This window comes from Anarrhichthys ocellatus, unplaced genomic scaffold (genome assembly GCF_004355925.1).
Source record: "Anarrhichthys ocellatus isolate YVR2014 unplaced genomic scaffold, GSC_Weel_1.0 scaffold4, whole genome shotgun sequence".
NCBI lineage: Eukaryota > Metazoa > Chordata > Actinopteri > Perciformes > Anarhichadidae > Anarrhichthys > Anarrhichthys ocellatus.
The window spans coordinates 10,881,456-10,901,256 of NW_022280034.1; the positions used below are offsets into that span (position 1 = coordinate 10,881,456).

Genomic DNA, 19,801 nt, shown 5'->3' on the forward strand with positions numbered 1-19,801 from the left:
CCCCCCCCCCCCCCCCCCCCAACTTTATGGCAGTACAATACTAAATTGCTGGAGTTCTTAACAATGAGATTCATATATCAATATTTAATGCCTGAAAAATGCTGCTAATTCAACTGATATTTACCATCACAAGGTCACAGTCAGGGATTTAAAGTTCTGTATCTTTTGTCTCCGTTTCAGATCAATCTCCGATTAAATCCATTCTAATTGGCGTTGTCATCGTGCTGGTGATTCTAGGATTAGCAGCTGTGGCTGTTTGTGTATACTATAAAAAGAGAAATACCAATGGTGAGTAACTATTACTTGTTTTCCATTTTTTTGTAAACACATTGATGGCATCAAATAGCACGTATTTTTTCTTTTTTAGTGACAATTTATGAGGATGTGGCGCTGACCACACGAGACACAGGTGATGACAGATATGAGGTGCTGCACAAGGGCGCCCAAAGGGAGGGCGAATACGACACCCTTCACCCAGAAGCACCAGGCAGACAGAAGAAAGAGGGTGAATACGAGGCACTGAAGAGAGGGGAAACGGAAGAGGGGGTATACCACACTCTGGGAATGGTGGGGGCAGCAGGAGGTCAGTGAAGATATGCAGCAGTAGGGAAGGACTGAGAATATGAGATAGTGGAGGAAAAGAAGGAAGTCACAGCAGAGGAACAAGAGACTGAGCCATAAAAGGACAGATTGGTCTCAGTAGCTTTTATGCTTAAAAATAAATCGAATTTCCCGCAAACCAGAACAGTTTTTCTTGCAATATCGCACGGTTAAAAAACTGTTTGTTCCCGTCTATTCAGCAACACCTGCATCGGGTGACCCCCCCCCCCCCCCGATTATATTAACCTGTGGCTTAATTGACAGCGGCACTACGCCCCCAAGTGATGGGAGGTTTTACAAAACAAAACAATAACAAAATGGCTCTTACAAACGGAATCATACCGATTTTTCATGACAATTCCTCAACTGTTTTTTTTGAAGGCTTTTTATAATGTGTAAAGTAGATTGAGTGCTTGATCAAACAATACAAATATGGGAAAGGGGTGAGTAGAGTTTCATTTGTACAGCCATGGAGGATGGTCCCATGATTTGAGTTTTGTGTCTTAAAATATATTTGCCTTACCGATGCTTTCTGTGATTTATTATTCTTTTTATTTGGCAAATAAGAAATGGCATAATATTGCATAGTTTTTGCTTTTGCATTCTAACGTAAAATCACTTGTGTGTGCTGATCAGATATCAGATTAATTTGCTTGAGAGAGAGTGTCATTCCTATTATGTGCTGAAATAAATCTATTTGATTAAATCTGGTTGTAGTTTGTAAAAATCACTTCATCATAAAATGTATAGATGTTATGAACCTCTGCTGCCTTTTTAACCCAACAACAAATGAATGCCAAAGAAGGTTCAAGAATGAGAATTCATTACACATACAACTCAGGTGTTATCTCTCTAAATGTTTGTGATGCAGAGGAGAAAACAAAGGTCAAACAAGTTGACAAAACTGGTCTTTAGAATGGTAGCGTCAGGTCACGACAACAGCCAGTGCAGCCAGTTCAGAAACATGAGCAAGCAACAATAGTTCAACTTTTGGGAAATATAATTCTAAAAACTACCCATCACTTGGTTGGTTAGTTTATTTTAGGTTATTGTTTCAATTGCTAAATTCAAATATTAGACAACCTCAATTTAGTATTGCCCATATGAGTTAGTGTAAGTAAGAACCGCAACAAACAACACAGGCTCCGGATTACAGCTCTAGTCTGGAGCAATGTAACCTTTTGGGACTCGCCTGATCGCCTCAGTAATGGGGTGCATTCCCCACTTTGTCCAAGTTCGCCTCAGCCAGTCAGTCTGCCATAGCACATGAGCCCAGGGCGCTCCTCTGTCAGCTCAGTGGCTTGCTAATTGGATTTGAGATGCGAATCGCAAGGGCTCTGAGTCAAAGGGTCCCACCCCTCCAGAGCGTCTCAGGGTGCACTCCACATAGACCACAGGTCTTCAACATCCACGTCATATCTCAGGGATATGACGTCCGACTCTGTGTCTCACTTGGTGCTTGGTGTAACTTCTGCGGCGGCACCATCTGAGTCAAATTGAAGCAATTGAGCCACAGTGAGTAGGCCTATTGAAAACATTAGGCAGGCGATGCTCAATGGCTTGTCCTCTTGATGTCTTTTGCCCAGTCAGCAGTTTAGTCTGGATTATTTGAGGTAACCCAGCCTGTTAGAGCGTCCAAGTGACTACTCTTTCTCTCACTGGCAGATAGATGCAGGATGATCCCATTGATTTTTAGAGACCAGAGCAGGTCAGCATGAGTGAATCCCTGAGCCAAAATCTATTTTTCTTCTTAATTTCTGTGCTCTTATAGTGCTCTTCTGTGCTCAGTGATCAATACACTGTCTGGAGAGGAGTACAGCATTATGGGTAACATGAAACCACTGTATCCAAAGCTTTAAAGAGCTACATTATTCGTGCCTGAATCATGCATGAAGCAGAGGAACGTTGGCTCAATCAAGACAAAACAGGTGCTGAAATGAAACATTTAAAACGCTGATTAAAAATGTAACACTCAGCTATAATCATCATCTTCTTCTTCTTTTTTTTCGCAAGACAGTTTATACATCATATACTGCCATTAAAATATAAAAATTGGAGTAATGCATAAGAATAAACAGCCTATAAATAATAACTAAGATCTATAATTATTGTGCAGGAATTATCACCTCTAGGTTTTATTATACAATACATGTACATGATTTTTACACATACAATTTTAGTTAACAATCCAGAACAAAACATTTAACAAGGAAATAAATGAAAAATGACAAAACAGTAAAAACCCTAACATTTATTAGGCTATTTAATCTATCAGTGAACTCCACTCTATGAAACCGTATCAGCCAAAAAGATACCTTTCCATGATCTAACACACTGACATTTTTTTTAGTCCTTAACCTTCATTTTGGGGCTAGCTAGATACATTTAAACATCTACTGACAAAAGTAAAACAAATGTACAGTGAAGTGTCATTGTATTGTTATCAATACCGTGATCAGTCAGTTTACTGATCTTTTAACATATCTTCAACTTGCTGCACTATAAAATAAAGCGAAAGGTATAATGAAAGTCCACTTTTAAACAAGATTGACTGATTGAGATCTACGTAATGGCTCAACGGGACTAACATTTATTTGCACAATTTTTTGTTTCGACATATGCTACATAACCGGCACCACACAACAGTCTCGGCTCAGGGTTTTTTTTGTGCCTTACCAATGTGACGGAGAGCAGACACTGGCGTGTGTGGGGGATCTTAGGTTATATGCTGATGTTTACACTTAGTGCATGAATTTGCTTGCACACAACATTAACATAAAAATCAAATCAATGAAGAATATATTACAAGTAATTCATATTGAACCAAATTCTGATATTGGACAATTGGAAGAAAACAGTCTCAAAGAGACCCGATAAAAGTGTCTTTAAACTACCCTGGGAAATAGCATCGCCTCTAGTGTCATACGAGGCATTTTTTATTCCCCAGTTTGTCAGCAGGCAGACAGGTTCGAGGCCTAGTACATGAAACATTTTTGCACAAGATGCTGCATCTAAAAATATCAGTATGGGCTATTTAGACTTCACAGAAAGCTGTGTACAGTATTATTTGCAGGTGTTCAATTATTTTCTTAGTGGATGAGTAAACCAATACTACAGAGCAAAATATGTTTGTTGTATTGGCACAAGTAACATGCTTTTAAAAGTGTGCACATTAAGGGCAAGACTTAACATTGGTTTTAGGAGAAAAAGCTTTCATGGTCTGAAGACCATGTAGAAAACCAGTTCAGGTGATTTGACCCGTTTTAACTTCAGTGGAGGGGAATACTTTTGGGTTGCCGAAGTTCTCCAACAATATATGATTTGATTTAAAACTCAATAGTTTTTTTACCAAATACAGAAGTGCGCCAAAGGATTTGTAACTATTTAAGTGAGAGGCATACAAATGAAATCCTGTCAGATAATATATGGAAATGTCTACAAATATTACAGTGAATAAACACCAAAGAAAGCCACAGCAGGCCTAAAACACAACCGTCCTCCGAGGAATATTGCAGGGAGGGTGATGAGTCCTAATACACTCTTACTTAGGTTGTCTGTCACACAAGGTACACAATTGCACACACAAACACACATTTTACATTTACTAATGTCTTCACCTCCACTGTGGAGTCTCTTTGGATTCAGTTCAGTTATGATAATATAGTCAGACTTGCTGAAAAATGGTCCGCTCCCGCATTCACATTTTAATCCACACTTTCAAAGTTCTTCGTGCCATCGGGTGACGCTCCACGCTGTTGATGTACTGTTTCTGCCTCACTGAAGGCTATGTGCAGGAGATCTGCAGGTTTTATGTTAACTCTCGGCCCCTGTAATTATTGGTTCCTGGTTGGACATACTCCTCAGTTTTGTCCCAGTCTGAGACCCAGCCTCCTCCTCCCCCCATGCCTCCGGCTCCGTTGGGATCTGCTCCCTGGTTCATGGCTCCGTAGCCTCCCCCACCGCTTGTGCGATACAGCTCCTCTGTCTCGTTTGCGAGCTCGTCCTCATCCAGGATGCCACATTTCTCATTACTCAGCTGCTCCGGCTCTGCCCAAGCTTGCTTCTCTCCAGATGCAAAGAGGCCTGCAGCCCGGAGACATGATCAATCCGTAAGATACAGAGTTGTTGCACAGTATTCAGGCTTATGACAACCAAACTACAGAAGATTGCATGAAGAGCAATGCACAGATTGTTCCATACTTGAACGCTCTAATGCTCCGGTTCTGGGGAAAAATTAGTGAAAACAGAAGTCATACACACCATAGAATATAACACCTCCATAATGAACAAGGGAAGCGATAAGAAACACTCCCTGCCACTCCTCCCGCGTCTGTCAAAGTAGAGTGAGAGAATTAAAAGACATTATGAGCATGAAAAGAAGCACAAAAATAAATGTAAGTATAAATGAGCTTATACTCGGAATACCTTTTACTCCCGTCAATGAAACTTGTTGCTCAAACAACTTACTTTAGATTCAACTTCTCCTGTGGCTGCGATTGAGCTACTCTCAGAGCAAATTTAAATTGATATTGGCTCCTCTTAAGTCATACATTTCTCCCTGTGTGACTATCGGACATGCAAAATGGTAAAATTCTTTCTGAGGAAGGGACACCTGCTGTTGATTTAGAAACATTTTTATGACCAAACTGAGTTGGAGGTGCACTGTTTACATATATAAGGTCATGCAACATACATGTTTGTGCCATAATCCATGGTAATAACAAAAACAAGAACATAAATGTATTTTTGCATGTATTTTACAACACGAGCCCTCACCTTATGCTTCGTCATTGCGCCAACAATAAGTGGGCAAACCATGCCAGACAAAGTGCCTACACCGTTGGAGATACCCATGAGGATACTAGCATATCGTGGTGCAATGTCCAGGTGGTTGACATTGAAACCTTACGAGGAAAGATAAAAACAATATTAGCACATAAATGATAGGACAGTTATATGAGCACAAGCTCTACAAATTGTACTTTAATTTTTGTGGCTAAAAGGTTAAAAACAAGTTGATGTCCTCTATGAAAAAGAGGGGCTTATTGATATTGATGGGGGCAATGTAGATGCATTGACACAAAATGTCACTACAGTAAGAATAAACGTGGTTTCACCTGAAATTGCAAAGCCAGAGAAACCCACAGCCAGGACCAGGAATGTGATTGCAACAACTTTTGTATGAGAGAAGCCCACCACCAGCAGCAGGGTTGCCTCCATCCCGAACCCTGATGTAGACGAGCGAAATAGAATCAAAACACTGAATGAGTTTAACTTGTTAATGGAAAACATTAACTACAAGGCAATAATTCTGGTATTTTGAAGTAGGGTTCGATAAGGCACTTGTCTATAGTCAGTGTGTGATTCTTTTAGGTGTCTTACTTTCACGTAAATGTTTTGCTGCTGCCCCCTCTCTACAGCAGTACACATTGCTTTGCTCCTGTACTGGTACTGTTGTCTGCTTGTCTACTGGAGGTCAGCTGTACACTGACTATGGATAAGTACCTCACACAACCCCACTTCAAAACACCAGAACTATCCCTTTAAGTCTCAATACAAAATGCTCATTCAAGTCAACTTAAGTCTGTTTTCTTCATGCCTTTCTCTTCTGTTTCATAAAATGCTGTTGAGTGAACAGTAACCTTTCGTTTGCCCAGTACCGACAGCTTTTCACAAAGGGATATGTACACTGTATACTTCTCCATTTCACTTTGCTATCGATTTCTCTGTAGTTCAAAAATAGCCAACAGAGGCAGGGCTTCTGCTTTACAGTGAGTCATCATTTCCCTTATGCAGCAACTCTTTTCTCACTACAGCTGACTAAATACTGTAGTTAACCCCATAATTAGCCAATAAGGTACAGTTTCACATGAAGGAACCAGCCTTCTGACGAGAAAAAATAAAAATAAATGTTTTTATATCAGATATGGCTACAGTTTTAACGTCTTGGGGAAAAGAATTGCTGCTATTATTAGCACAGCAAGTGAGCTACATTTCTTGGGCACTACATCTATGCATTTCCCTTTCTGAAATTCTAAATTTGCTTTCTTACCTCCACAGTTCATAAGTTTCCTGACGTTAGTGGTGGTCATGATTTGGTTGGAGCGCAGATAGTCAGCAAGCTGGCCACCAATGGGCACGATGATGGTCATGACAAGGTGGGGAAGTGCAGAAACCATGCCCACCTGCAGAGAGATGAGACAAAGAAAAGAATATGTAAAAGACTTTCTAGAGCTTTTGACTTTCTTCAGTAGTTTCATGTTATTGTACATATGGCAACATGTGTTCCTGGTGCAGCACACCGCACATAACCACATCTGGTTTCTGTTACCTTGCTGATCTCAAACCCAAACACCTCTTCGAAGTATGCGGGCTGGCTGATGAGAAGCAAGTAGAAAGTCCAACTTCTGCAGAAATTTGCCACAATGATGGCATACACTGGCATGGACGTGAAGAAGGCCCTCCACGGCGTGTTGAATTTCTGTAACACAGTTACTTATTTCAGTGATTTTGTCATGGAATTTTAAGCCTCTGACTTGTTTCTCAAACATAAATGTACAGCTGTTTTAGCAGGATTAATGACCAGTTTTGTCTAATTGAGATGATCTTTTTGACATAAATGAAAAACCAGGACATTGTGATCAAGATGATGATGGTTGGAATAAATGAAATGCATGAATGCAGACACAAATGAGCAGAGGTTACAACTTATACATACTTTACATATATCCGTGCCGTGTTGCTTTCATTTTGGTCAAATATTATTTTTCTATACTATTATTAGAAATGGCTCATGATGATGTTTGAATCATATTATACAAATCTATTCCATGTACTGACCGTGATCGCATGTTGGGACGACTCTCCAATGCTTTCCTCAATATAAGTTCTCTCCTCCTCAGTGATGGTGGGATGGGCTGCTGGACTTTCATAAGACACCAGGAACCAGAAGCAATACCACAGGATCCCAAAGGTTCCTGTGGGGAGGAAGAAGACAAGCAGGGGAAAAAAGAAAGAGCAATGTAAGCGTCAAAACTGGAAAGAAAGGTCATAAAGAACAAGGAGACACATTGACTATTGCTGCTGCCTTTCTTCAAATTTGGCACAAATGTCCACCTGGATTCAAGGAACTGATTGGATTTGGTGTTCGAAGGTCCCTGTGACTTCACAAAACACATTTCATTTTGACAATTTCACACAAATGTCTAATAGAGTAGAATTATGAAGTAACGACCATTTGGAGAGACGTGGATGTAAACTGTAACATGATTGGACTAGTTTTGGTTCTCATATTTATGGTGCTTGACTTTTGTGGTCTCCTGGTCCTTCTTTCAGTATGTGTCAGTATCTACTGTGTTCCTTCCTGTTAATGCTTAGTTCTTGTCACTGACTAATAACTGTACGACTCTGCATGTTTATTATGGCAACAATCACATTGTAATGTATTTCACTACAAAGACAATGTGTAGTTTCCCCAAGTTATAGTTTGGTCCGAAAAAAGTAGCCCCAGTGTAAAGCCTCTATATTTCATTTTGTTTGCCTCCGGCCAAAAGGACAAGGGTCTCTTACCGTAGACATAGAAGACTGATGACCATCCTGTGTACTGGACCAGGATTCCAGCTAATGGCATGGCAATCACAGCCCCAGCATAAGAACCTAGATGGAAGAAAACAATGTTTAGGGCTGCCATTTGAATTATACTCTGCCACTTACTTTGTCACGTAACCGCTAAGTCCATACAGCATGTCAAAAAGTCATTCTTTGTAGGTGTCTCCAGGACCACAGTTTGCCATGATGACACACACACAGACTCAGAAGGTGAAAAAACAACACCAGACACACGCTGTTGCAGCTGGTAAATAGTGAAAAAAAAAACTTTTTCTTTAAATTAGCTAATGTATTACTTTACTAACCGTTTCAGTTCTAACTGTGGCTTCATTAAACTTGCAATATGTGTCTCTTAAAGTGATAATAAACATCCCTTGTGTAAAGACCGAGAGAACAGATACAGACGGACTCACCACAAAAGGCTGTCGTGGCCAGGCGACTTCTTTCAAGAGGTGGGGCCCATTTTGCCCAAATGCCGTGACAGGCTGGATATGAAACCCCCTGTGGGATAGGGAAGAAATTACACTATGCTCAATGTTTTTAATAAAATGGAAATGGAAATCTTTCTTGTTACCAATTGATTGTGTTTATGAGCAAGCTATAGGATCAAGCACCTCCACAAGTCCTTGACATATTCTGACAAGGATAACACAGCCAAAGTGCATCCGTGCTGCAGCAGGGATGAGCATGTTCAGGAAAGACGTGGCAACTATAGCAAAACCAAACACTCTGGAAGAGGAAAGAACAGAGACAGGAAGAGACATTCAGTGTGTATACTAGAATATACAATTATCCCTTGCATACAATAAATAGTGAATGAACAGACCTGTTTGCTGCAAACTTTTGACAGATGAACCCTCCTGGGATTTGGGTTACTATGTATCCCCAGAAGAAGGACCCGTGAATCATTCCCACTGTTTCTGGATCCCAGTCAAACTGAGCTTTCTGTTGGGACACACAGGGCGCATGCACTTGAATTAGAGTTCAATCCCTAAAATGCACTGAGGCGATCTGCGCGTGTATATATGTGTTATGTACCAGAACAGACAGTATGTAATGCTGGTCATTAGATTAAGTGGGATTACAAACCGCAAAACTGAAGGGAGAACAATACAAATATAGAAAAGAACTCATGTGATTGATTCCTGTCCCCCTGAGGCATATGCCCGACCGTTGACCTATCACAATATTCCCTCACAATAGCTGTCAAACCTTTAACTCTGATGAATGACCCCACTGACTCCAACATTAACTGACAGACCGTTGTATAAAATGCCATTGTATACTGCACAATTTACATTTCCCTTAAGTGTAATTAAGAGGCCTATCTCAAACTACAAAAGTCAGAGGAATCCACATGCTTTAGGTGGTATAGTGTGTTTCACCTAACACGTATCTCACACATAAATAATAATCTGGAAACAATGATATTTATTCTGCCTTGCTGTTGTAGACTTCACACCTCATCCAGTGCCACTCACCACTATGACCTCCTTGTTGTCTCTAAAGACGGTGTGGCTGTTGACCATGCTGACGATGGCCACGCCCAAGTTACATCGGATACCAAAGGAGATACAGAAGCCAAAGCCTGAGAGGATGGCGATGATGTAGCGCCGGGGCAGGCCGAAGCATGTGCAGTCCACCACGGGTATCTCCTTCTCCTCCACCAGCTCCGGCCGGCCCTCCGCCGACAGCTCGATGGTCTCGCCATTTTCTTGCTTCTTCTCAAGAGCTCTGTTCAGAAGGGAGAGGAAAGTGAATGGAACATTTAATATGTAAAGTATTGTAGTTTAGACTCAAGTCAGCCACACAAACATACTGTCTGAAGTACTGGTGAAATTGAGAAGTTAATTTTAATAGTTGAACTTTGATATAGCCTCAATCCTTGTATATCTATTTTGTCTGCTTGTGATTTGTTTGACATGATTGCCTGGGCTATCGATCAGTTGAACTATCTCAACTAATCGCAATGTTGAATAGCAACCCTTGTCCTATCAAGAAAGACAATATACACCAAAACACACTGACATATGAGAAAAGCACCAAACAGTCAGTGTACAGTTTGCTGATTCACTGAACTAAACAGCTATTCAAAGAATGTTTAGAGTGCCAGCCCTCAAAAAGGAAATACATTGAGTTTACTTTTAGATTTTTGTATTAATGATTTTCTCTTAGAGCAGCCAGTCAGTCGGTGAGCAAACCAAGGTTTTCCAAACTCAGAGAGAACAGATGTTGTTCTGAAGGGCTTGTAGACTGACAGTTGGCTCGATATATAAGATCTTTCTCGCTGTAAATTTGACTGGGAACTCTAGCATCTTAACAAGAGACAGTCGGCACAGTTATATGGAGCTTGCTGACATAACTTTGACTTATCCTGTCTTTTTAAGGTATTAATAAATTGGGTATTATTGAAGACATTCGTCTCCTGACAGCTGGCAGACAGAGAGAGTTTTAAAAACCTGCCTCATCCTGGTGCATCCAAGCTCCTCTTCTCCTTCCAAACAAGGTTAACTGCGCTACTCCTTTTCTGCCACATGTCTATAACCTGTGTTCATGTGGTTGCTGAGAAAACCCTGAGAAACCATGACCTCTGCCAGCCTCCAGTCTAACAGGCATCAAATATGCATCTAAAGGCAGCAGGTCATCTATTAAACATGCGCAATGCTGAGTTCCCAAACAGACTCAAGCACTGCAGGTCCAAATGATGGAGCAGAGAGCTCCTTTTATACCACAGCTTTATTTATTGTACATATTTAGTTTTTCATACATACGTGTAAACGTTAAAAGCAAACATCCCTGCTGCCTTTGTCTGGTAATTGTAATTCACAGCCACCATAGAGAGATACATACATACATGAGAGGACATATCAGTCCACTCAGCCCTGCAGCTTTTAGACAAAGTACAACACCCAACAGTGCAGGGCATGAATAATGCTGGGATGGGGGGATGGGGATGTATTCTATAGACTATTATGTTTTACAGCTGGTTATACAGGACAGGAAATGGGACCGGGATCATGGGCTTGAACTTAACCACATTTAAGTGTACTATGACTTCGCTGAGCCACTAGGGCGACCCATTAATAACAGTAGCCTACTACAGTGGCTACTGTGAGCATTCATCGTGGTTGGGTTGAAAATCCAACAAACACACTGAAATTAAACAATGTTATCTGTGCAGTAGGTCAGTGTTTAATGCTGGGTCGAACTACCACTGACATTTCAATGCTGTACTGTTTGGCAATTTTGACATTCATTCATTCATTCAACCTTTATTAAAACCTTGAGAAATCTTCATGGGCATGTCATGCCCTCATTTTCTATGATGTTGAGAGTGTAATTAAAACAAAATAGGACAGTTAAAAACCGTCACATTCAAGAGCAGAGTAGTTTGTAATCATGGTTTTAAATTGGCCGTTGTGTTGTAAAATGTTCCAAGTGTGTGAGGCACAAACACCAAAAGCAGTTTTCCCAACTTAAGTGTTTGCACGCGGGACTTTAAGCTGTCTAGAATGAATAAAATGTACTGAGTGTCATGCCATGTCAAAATAACGAATCATAGCTTAAACTATTACATTGCGTGTCGACCAGCCAGAGCCGGCAATAAGTGATAAGGCACGCGCCAAAAGCATGGAAGTAGGAAGTAATAGATTACTCCTTTGGTATATGTGCAGCCTCTATTGGTTTCAGTTGGCCACCATGTGTCAATACGTCATCTGGAGTTGAATGCATCAGTGTGGTACATGTGGTTGATGGGATCACAGTGAATCTCCGTTGCATTATGACACTGATCCAAACGACGACCAAACCGACACTGTGACCACTTCATGCTTTAACAGGAGTCTCGGGGAGTGTGTGACACACTCACTGACCAGCAGCCAATTGATCTTTGGTACTGTTGGACAACTCGGTAGAGAAAGTGAAAAGTCCTCACCACAGGATGCATTAAACTGTGCCATACAATATTTTCATAGTGTGCATTGAGCATATAAGCTAGTTTACTAGCAAACTCCCTTGCTTACCTTGTTTTTCTTCTTATTTATTTACATTATCTATTTATTTTCAAGATTATATATATATATATATATATATATATATTTCTTTTTGATGTAGATGTAGACCACTGGGTTCAACACCCATCCAAAATCTCTTTGTTAGTGCAGAAAAACACTTTTTAGGTGCTGCAAAATGTCAAGCCCAAAGACAAGATCACTCGTGACACTAGCCTCATTCACTTTTTACATCCTGCTTATATATAGGCCTTTCCAACTAATTCAGAATGGAGCTTTATTCTCTCAGTTGTGTGCTGAGTCAGATTAAGTTCCTCGGCATACTCTAACGAACCCTGTCCTAAACCACAATGTCACCACTCAATCGAGTCACCGGGGACGAGGACAAGAACAATTCTGAAATAGCAGGCAAAGAAAAGCACCATGATCTTTAAAAAAGCCATTATTGAAGCTCTCTAGCATCAGGAGATGTACTTCCCGTGGAGACTTATTAATGACATGGATATCAAATATTAAGTGAGAAAAAGGCTGATCTTTGTATTCTTGCCAACAAACCTTATCAGAGCGGTCCCCTAAAATCAGTAATCAGACTGGGAAAATAGAAGCTACACAATTATAAAACATATTTGCTTTATTAGTTACTGTAAGCAGAGGTTCTAACAGTCTCCGACACTGATCAAGTATTTATGATTCTCATTCTTGAATTATTAATAACTTTGGCTCTCTTGGACTATTTTTGTCTGGGCGGGCTTCTGTCTTCATTCTTCCTGTCTCCTCTTCATCTGTAACCCTTCCTTTTATCGTCAACTCCCCTGACTCACGCGTCGTCTCGCACACAATTCGCAACATTTCCTTCTTCTTCAACACTAATTTATTTCCCAGTATCCAGAGGATGTCCACATGGAGTTTTTAAATTCCCTGCAATACAACAGCCAACACATATTGTATCTGCTGCGGTGACTTTTCATGACTGACCCTGCAAGAAAAGCCGTTGTAATCCTCACAAGCTACACCTGACGTTCTCTCCGTCGCACCTGTCACACCATGAGGAAATGTTTGGGCGCTTCTCTGAACGGTTTTGACTCAATAAGAAAGGTGCTCAGTTTTGAATCTGGAAAGCATGCAAGAAAGCTGCATTCACATGAGCTATTCTGCTCAGTGAGTATTCCTGGTTATGTCTTAGTTAATCTTTTAATTCATACGTCAAGGACAAATGTCAGGGCAGGTCGACAGCTTGGTTCACAATTGAGTCAACAGCTTGGAATCATTGATCGGATAAAAGAGAGTCAAATAACTGCCGTTGATTGTTTGAAAGGTTGAAAAGCTCTTCATGACACCACTACGAAGAATTCGTAGTGAGAATGTCCACTGTGGGCTGTTACACTGAGGTCACACAGAATGTGTACATTTGGAGATCATTTGCATTAGCTCAATGAATTCAATTCTGTAGATTTGCTGAGAGACCACATAGAAATCCTATTTGAGTTATGCTGAGGGCTATTCATATGGAATGAGATGCTGGAAGAACTGAGGGGAATTGCACAGTATTTATTTTAAAATATTTATACAGAAATTAGAGCCGATTAATCTATTAATCAGTCTGCAACTATTTTGCTAATTAATACTTTTTTTAAATTTTAAAATCCAAACATTCTCTTGTTTTAGGTTCTCAAATGAGGAACAAAATCCGTTTTCCCATGTCTTCGCATTATACTAAATTGAATAATTTAAGGTTTTGCACTGATGGTTATTTGCAGCCCTGATATAAATAGCTCAATGACAGGAAACTTTGAGTGGGTACTTCAATGAAATCATGCTTCTGTTTTGTCTCGACTTCAGGTGATTCAAATAAATATTGTAAATAGCTTTATAGACTAAGAAAAGACCATAGTTTCGAAAAGGGCAGAGTTAAATAGATTCAAACAATACAAGAAATAAGTAAATAGAACTAACGCAACAGAGCTGATTTTATAACTCAACTATAAAGGAAGACATGGGCTTTCTGTATGCTGTTGACCGGATACAGCTCCATACATAAACCAAAGAGTCAACACAGCAATGTGTGTCTGTCACTCTGAGAGGCCGTTAAGCATGTTGCGTGCAGAGAACAGCGCGGGGGAACAGGCCGGTGCGCGTTACGCACGGCAGCAGGGTACCACCTGAACACGTGCGCTCAACGGAAATGAAAGTATAGGCCGACGGGCTCTCTGTCGTGGGTTGAGTTGCCTAATCCTGGCTGAGATGCCCTGAGGGAGGGGTGACTCGGTGACGAGCTATCGGGCTACTTAAGTAGGGAGAAGAGAGAGAGAGAGAGGTGTCCAAGGTGTATGGCCTGACTGTCTGCAGGGATTTACGTGGGACGACAGCTTGGACGAGCAGAGGCTATTTCTGGAGAGGAATTAAGTGTTTAGACGCCACATCAAATCCCGAGAGGAAGAAAGGGAGTTCATCAATACCTTCTCACGTTCAGATATCAATCACTGGCCAGACTCCTCCTGACTACCTGATACTTATTCATACGCTTTTATTTTTGCCAACAGGAAGTTTGTCATAACCACCTGATTTCTTTCCGCATGTGTCTTGAGAGTCTAAAATGCCACATGAAGAAAATAAAGGAGAGATTTCCTGCCACGTTCCGCCCTTGGTCCATCATCACAAGTTCTCGGCTTTTGAAAGCCTTTCCTATAAGTGAAGGTTAATGAAGGTCCTCTTACACGCACTGTTCCATAATGACAGGTGACACAGAATAACAGGCCGCACATCCTGTTTGACATTAAACACAAAGTCACTCTCATTCAATTGGGTAATATAGACAACCTTATCAAATAGTCTACTTTGTGTAAGGGGGAAACTGGAACAGTGTTAGATAAACCTCCACATATAACCGTGACGACACTTCCATAATTTAACAATGTGACAGCACTGCAGAAACGCCGGGGAGAAATTAATCCAGCTATTGATCCAACGCCTCATATTTCACCGATACGACAGTCTTCAGCCTAAAATGAAACTTAATTCTCTTTGATTGTTTCTCTGGGCCAAAGGAGAAAGATTCCATAGCATTATGTATTTAGAAACAATATTTGTCACTTTTTTTTTTTCATCAGCTACTGCATGAAAGCAGTTGCTTGCACGGTGATACATTATGTATGTCAGTTTCTTATGTGACAGATTCAGTAGCCTATAGAGGGACAGATGTTGTGCCAGGGCATCCAAACCCGCTAAACTAGGCCTCTGGACACCTTGATCTTCAAAGGAGCAGTTTGCTTCTTCTTAAAATCAATTCCTCATAATAAAATCTGGTTTTTAATGTAGACTATTAATTGCAAAAGATGAACTTTCTTTTTTAACATAAGGCAATTACGCCTGTAGATTTTAACACGTTCTTGTTGTAATTTGTCCCAGACAGATTTTACATACCCGTATATTTTCCCGAGAGTCTTGGCTGCCACGACTTTAAACCTGTCCGGCCGGATCTCCATCCTCGCGACTCCTGGATCCGACCAATGTGCACTATTTGCACGCTCCCGATTGAGCGCACAGCCTTCTCCTCTACTCCCTCCGCCCTGTTCTTGTCACTCACACATAAAAAAAAAAAAGAAAAAACTTGATTTGACTTGATCGCTAGACTTCTTAGCCCGCAGTTTCCTGTGCACCGGAATCTGTAGTCAGCGACACTGAGATTTAATCTGCGTCAACTGCCTTTGTATGAATTCAACCGAGCAAACATTGTCTGTCCCTCTTTTTCCCAGAGTTCTTAAATTAATGTCCAAATGAACTTCCTCACACTCGTTTGGTCTCCGTTAAGGTTCAGAGCGCGCTGAAAGCAACTTTCGAGAGGATTCGTGGCCAAACGGTGTCTCTGGCCGTGGTCCTGAAACCAGATTACCGCTGCCTGCGCGCTAATCTCTCCAAGTGTGTGTAGTGAGTGGAAGGGAACATGTCACTTCCTTCTTTGCAGCCAGCCGGGCGATTTAAGCACTGACTTTACAAGCGGTGTCTATTCTTGGAGCGACACAAGACTTGAATGGAGACAGTTAGACTAAACACTGTCCGATCGAAGCAGTTCTCAGGTATTTATAGGCGGGAGGGGCAGGATGCTCCTGGGACGCTGCCATGTTTCCTGGGTTGGATTGACGATTATTTGAGTTTCAATGACCGGCGATTCTTTAAAAACAAACAAAAGTAAAACACTATACATCAACAGGAACAGAAAACAAGAAAAATGGGATTTAAAAAACGACAGGTTGTAGATTTTGTGGTTCTACCTTCTCGTTTTAGCAATATGTCCTGAGTGTCATACCAACATTTCCAAGAAGCTAAATAAAAAATGAATAGCAGGGAGCTGCTTTCTCAGAGCGAGCTAAGCAAAGAAAACATACAGACCAACTGATATAGAGATGACTGTATATTGAAGTATCCGAAAGGGATAAAGAAAATGGACCAAAAGGTCAGTTAAATATTTACATTATATTAGTGACGTGCAATCTATCGAGAATAAAGTCTTTAAAAGAAAAATATAACATTGCAGCTTTGTGCATTTCCCCTTCTTCCAACTGCAATGTGTCATCTATAAATTGGTTCAAAATGTTACTGAATGCATAACCTGACGGACTTTAATTTTTTTTTATCATTGCATTGGAAGTGGTGCACACGCCATTTTTTTTTATTGTGATATCTTAAACCTATGGTGTAGCTGAGTCTGGAATAAAGGTCCATGAAAGAAACAGGCAATAGGCCGTTATTACAGAGGACATCATGACATATCACTGTAGGAAAATCCCAGATGTAAATAAAATAATCAATGATGGCTTAGTCCCATTTATTGTGCATGCCGGCTCACTGTCAAGGATAGAGCCACCATTAATGTTGGTAACATATTATTCTAATTCAATTGTATAGGGACTGTAATTAAAAATGAGCAAGACAACATTTCGTTAATAACTGGACAGTTTATTTTCTTTCTAGTACCATACTGGACGACTACTGAAAGGGTGGCCGGTATTAGATAAGGTGCAGGAAAGATCTAGTTTAATGTAGCTATGCAAGTGTGCATATGACTGCAGTTTATACATTAGGTTGTGATGCAAAGGCAAATGTTTGGGGCAGATTTGGTGATGCGTGTGTGCAGTTAAAGGGCAACAGGTCAGGAGGTCTATGGTTTAGCAATAGTATCTGACAGATTTGACAATTGCAGCAGGTGGTGGATATACTGTACTTCTGCTATCACATCACAGGACTCTCCCGTATATTCTACCAACAAATGCCGCTGAAGAAGTCCCTTAATTTCTAAAAGGGTGGCGTATGTGCAAAGTTGTTTGCCTGCAAAAATGAAAACTTTGATGTGTATAGATATTGGAAAACAATGTGCACATTCAAATAACAACTACATTCAAAAGTCTCGTACCGCTAGCTAAGCATTCGACATCAGATACAGCTCTTCTCCAGATCCCTTGCTGATATAGTTCTCAGGGAGTGAGAGGAGAGGAAGCGGGGAGGGAAGGGCATGGCAGAGGGAGGAGGAGACAGGCTGGGTGGCACAGAGATGATGGATGGAGTGTCCGAAAGCGAGCCATAACCAGGTTTCTGCACAGCTACCGCACTGGAGCCAGCAGAGGCGTAGAAAAATACGGGGGGATGGTCCATGGGGTCCGTGGTTAAATCTGCAGACAGACAGATACATAAGGAACCGCTCTTGAAATTTGTAGATATTTAACACATTTGCTGTTCGACTATTAAAGCTACACATCATTTATGAGTGCCTCCAATTTACAGCAAAAGGAAGGGCTTGAGTTCCAGGAAGTCATTTTGCAAATCCATGAACACATTACAGCATGCTGATGTTTAATAACTCAGCCTGCCTGTGATGCTCCACAACAAATGATACCCAAGAGACGAAAGAGGAAAAAGATCCGATGTTGACAGGGCCAGTCGTCTCTCGGTGTCTGCTGACGCGGAGACTGTATTTCAATCTTGAGCTTCCTTTTATCACTCTGACAGAGACGTTTCTATGCTCATAGCTGTCACTTTTGTTTTCTCCGCAGTAGTGCCACTTTGTAGTGAAGGCACATATGATATCTTTATTTTTTTTTTACTGACAGTCCCTGCAGGCAATGCGATTTGGCACCAAGGGGCTGCAGTTTCCTCAAGTGTAAGATCGAAAGACGCTCTAATGCAACAAGAATTGAATAAGTCTATTTATCTACCTGAGTCATCGTTGAGCTGGGTGTGCAGGTACTGGTGTTTGGTGTAGAAGTTGTTGTAGATACAGTACACTGCAGTCATCAGAGCGCAGGTTCCCATGGCCGCAGCGATGAACAGACCCACTTTGGCGTTATCTTTGTCTACACGGGCATCTGTGGAGGCACAACAACCATCAGTCAGACATTTCACACCCAAATTCTGTGTGTGTGTGTGTGTGTGGAACAGTTCTGACATTGACATTGTGCACGGCAAATATTTGCAGTTGCGCTGAAAAAACATTTCTTTGAACTGCACTTACACGTTCGCTTTGCATTCAAGTGAGTGGTTTCCTCTTTTCGGAGTAGGTCTCGTATGTGTGGGGCAGGAAGAGGAGGAGGGGGGGGGGCTGCCGGGGCCTGATGGCCGTTGATCTCCTGCTCGGACTGCAGGGTACTCTGGGAGCTGCTCAGTGGAAACGCCAGCAGCAAACAGAGAACTGCAAGGACCGCCATGAGGCTGATCCACTGATAAGTCTGCAAGTGAATATTAAGACACTTGCAAAAAATATAATCAATGACAACAATAGAATTTGTATCTGAATGTTTTCTTCTTCTTTTGGTATATACATGCTTTCTCTTGGCTGCTAACAGGACTGGCTGTGGACTTTAATAACAGTAAAAACAATATTGCAGTTGTTTTTCATACTCCACAGCTTGTTGTTCATAGATATACTTTCTATAAAAAAATTACTAATCTCTCTATACTATACGCACACACAAAAACACTATCACTGTTATTCAAAGGCTAGTTTTAACATTTTAAAACTGATCTCATCATGAGTACTTACCTGAGGTTGAAGCGAGTAGGTTGTGTTTCTCTCCGCCTCTCTGGCTGACTGATGTGAGGCTGCATCCAAGACAACTGGCCTCCCCAGACACCTAATATTTCCAAGGGCACACCTGAGAGTACTCTTCCACTCACGCATACACACATGTAGAAAATGTAAGTGTTATGTTGAGACAGACAAAATCTTTCAAAGGCTTTCCTTCAGCAGCAGTTCTGCTTTGGCACTATGTTTTGTATTCTTTGAAATATGTTCACGTTGAAAAGATAAACTGGGGAGAGGGCCGGGGTTGCTTGCTCGTGACAAGTGAAATCAGATTTTAGGTTTAAGTTACTTAAATTACAACAAAAGTTGTGGTGAGGGGGAAAAAGAGCAATCGAACCAAATAAGCTTAAGTTGAAATGTTTTTGCAGATCACACAACCTGCTGGAACACAAGGGTATTAAGCAAAGAGATGCTGACATGAGTGCAACAGAGCTCCCTGCTGACACATAAATGTACTGATTCAATCTCATGATTGTTATGAGGTCCCAACTGCTATTATGCAAAAACTAAA

At 41.0% G+C, this 19,801-nt stretch overlaps 2 protein-coding genes across 2 annotated transcripts in view; one reads left to right on the forward strand and one right to left on the reverse strand.

Moving 5' to 3' along the window:
- Positions 1 to 1,306, forward strand: part of LOC116381541 (uncharacterized) — a 4,125-nt gene extending 2,819 nt beyond the window's left edge. The window contains exons 7-8 of the mRNA XM_031843785.1: positions 181 to 288; positions 368 to 1,306. Coding sequence (XP_031699645.1) covers positions 181 to 288; positions 368 to 591 — 332 coding nt within the window. The 3' untranslated portion in view covers positions 592 to 1,306. The remainder of the gene's footprint in view (positions 1 to 180; positions 289 to 367) is intronic.
- A 1,399-nt stretch (positions 1,307 to 2,705) lies between these two features.
- LOC116381496 (vesicular glutamate transporter 1-like) lies at positions 2,706 to 16,146 on the reverse strand. Its single transcript, XM_031843725.1, has 13 exons — positions 15,639 to 16,146; positions 9,690 to 9,942; positions 9,035 to 9,153; positions 8,823 to 8,937; positions 8,622 to 8,709; positions 8,170 to 8,256; positions 7,441 to 7,577; positions 6,932 to 7,081; positions 6,653 to 6,785; positions 5,718 to 5,828; positions 5,377 to 5,504; positions 4,861 to 4,930; positions 2,706 to 4,683 (listed from the first exon to the last, which is right to left on the reverse strand). Exons 1-13 carry the CDS (start codon positions 15,698 to 15,700, stop codon positions 4,409 to 4,411), a joined length of 1,728 nt encoding a protein of 575 aa, XP_031699585.1. The 5' UTR covers positions 15,701 to 16,146; the 3' UTR covers positions 2,706 to 4,408.
- Between the last annotated feature and the right edge of the window lie 3,655 nt (positions 16,147 to 19,801).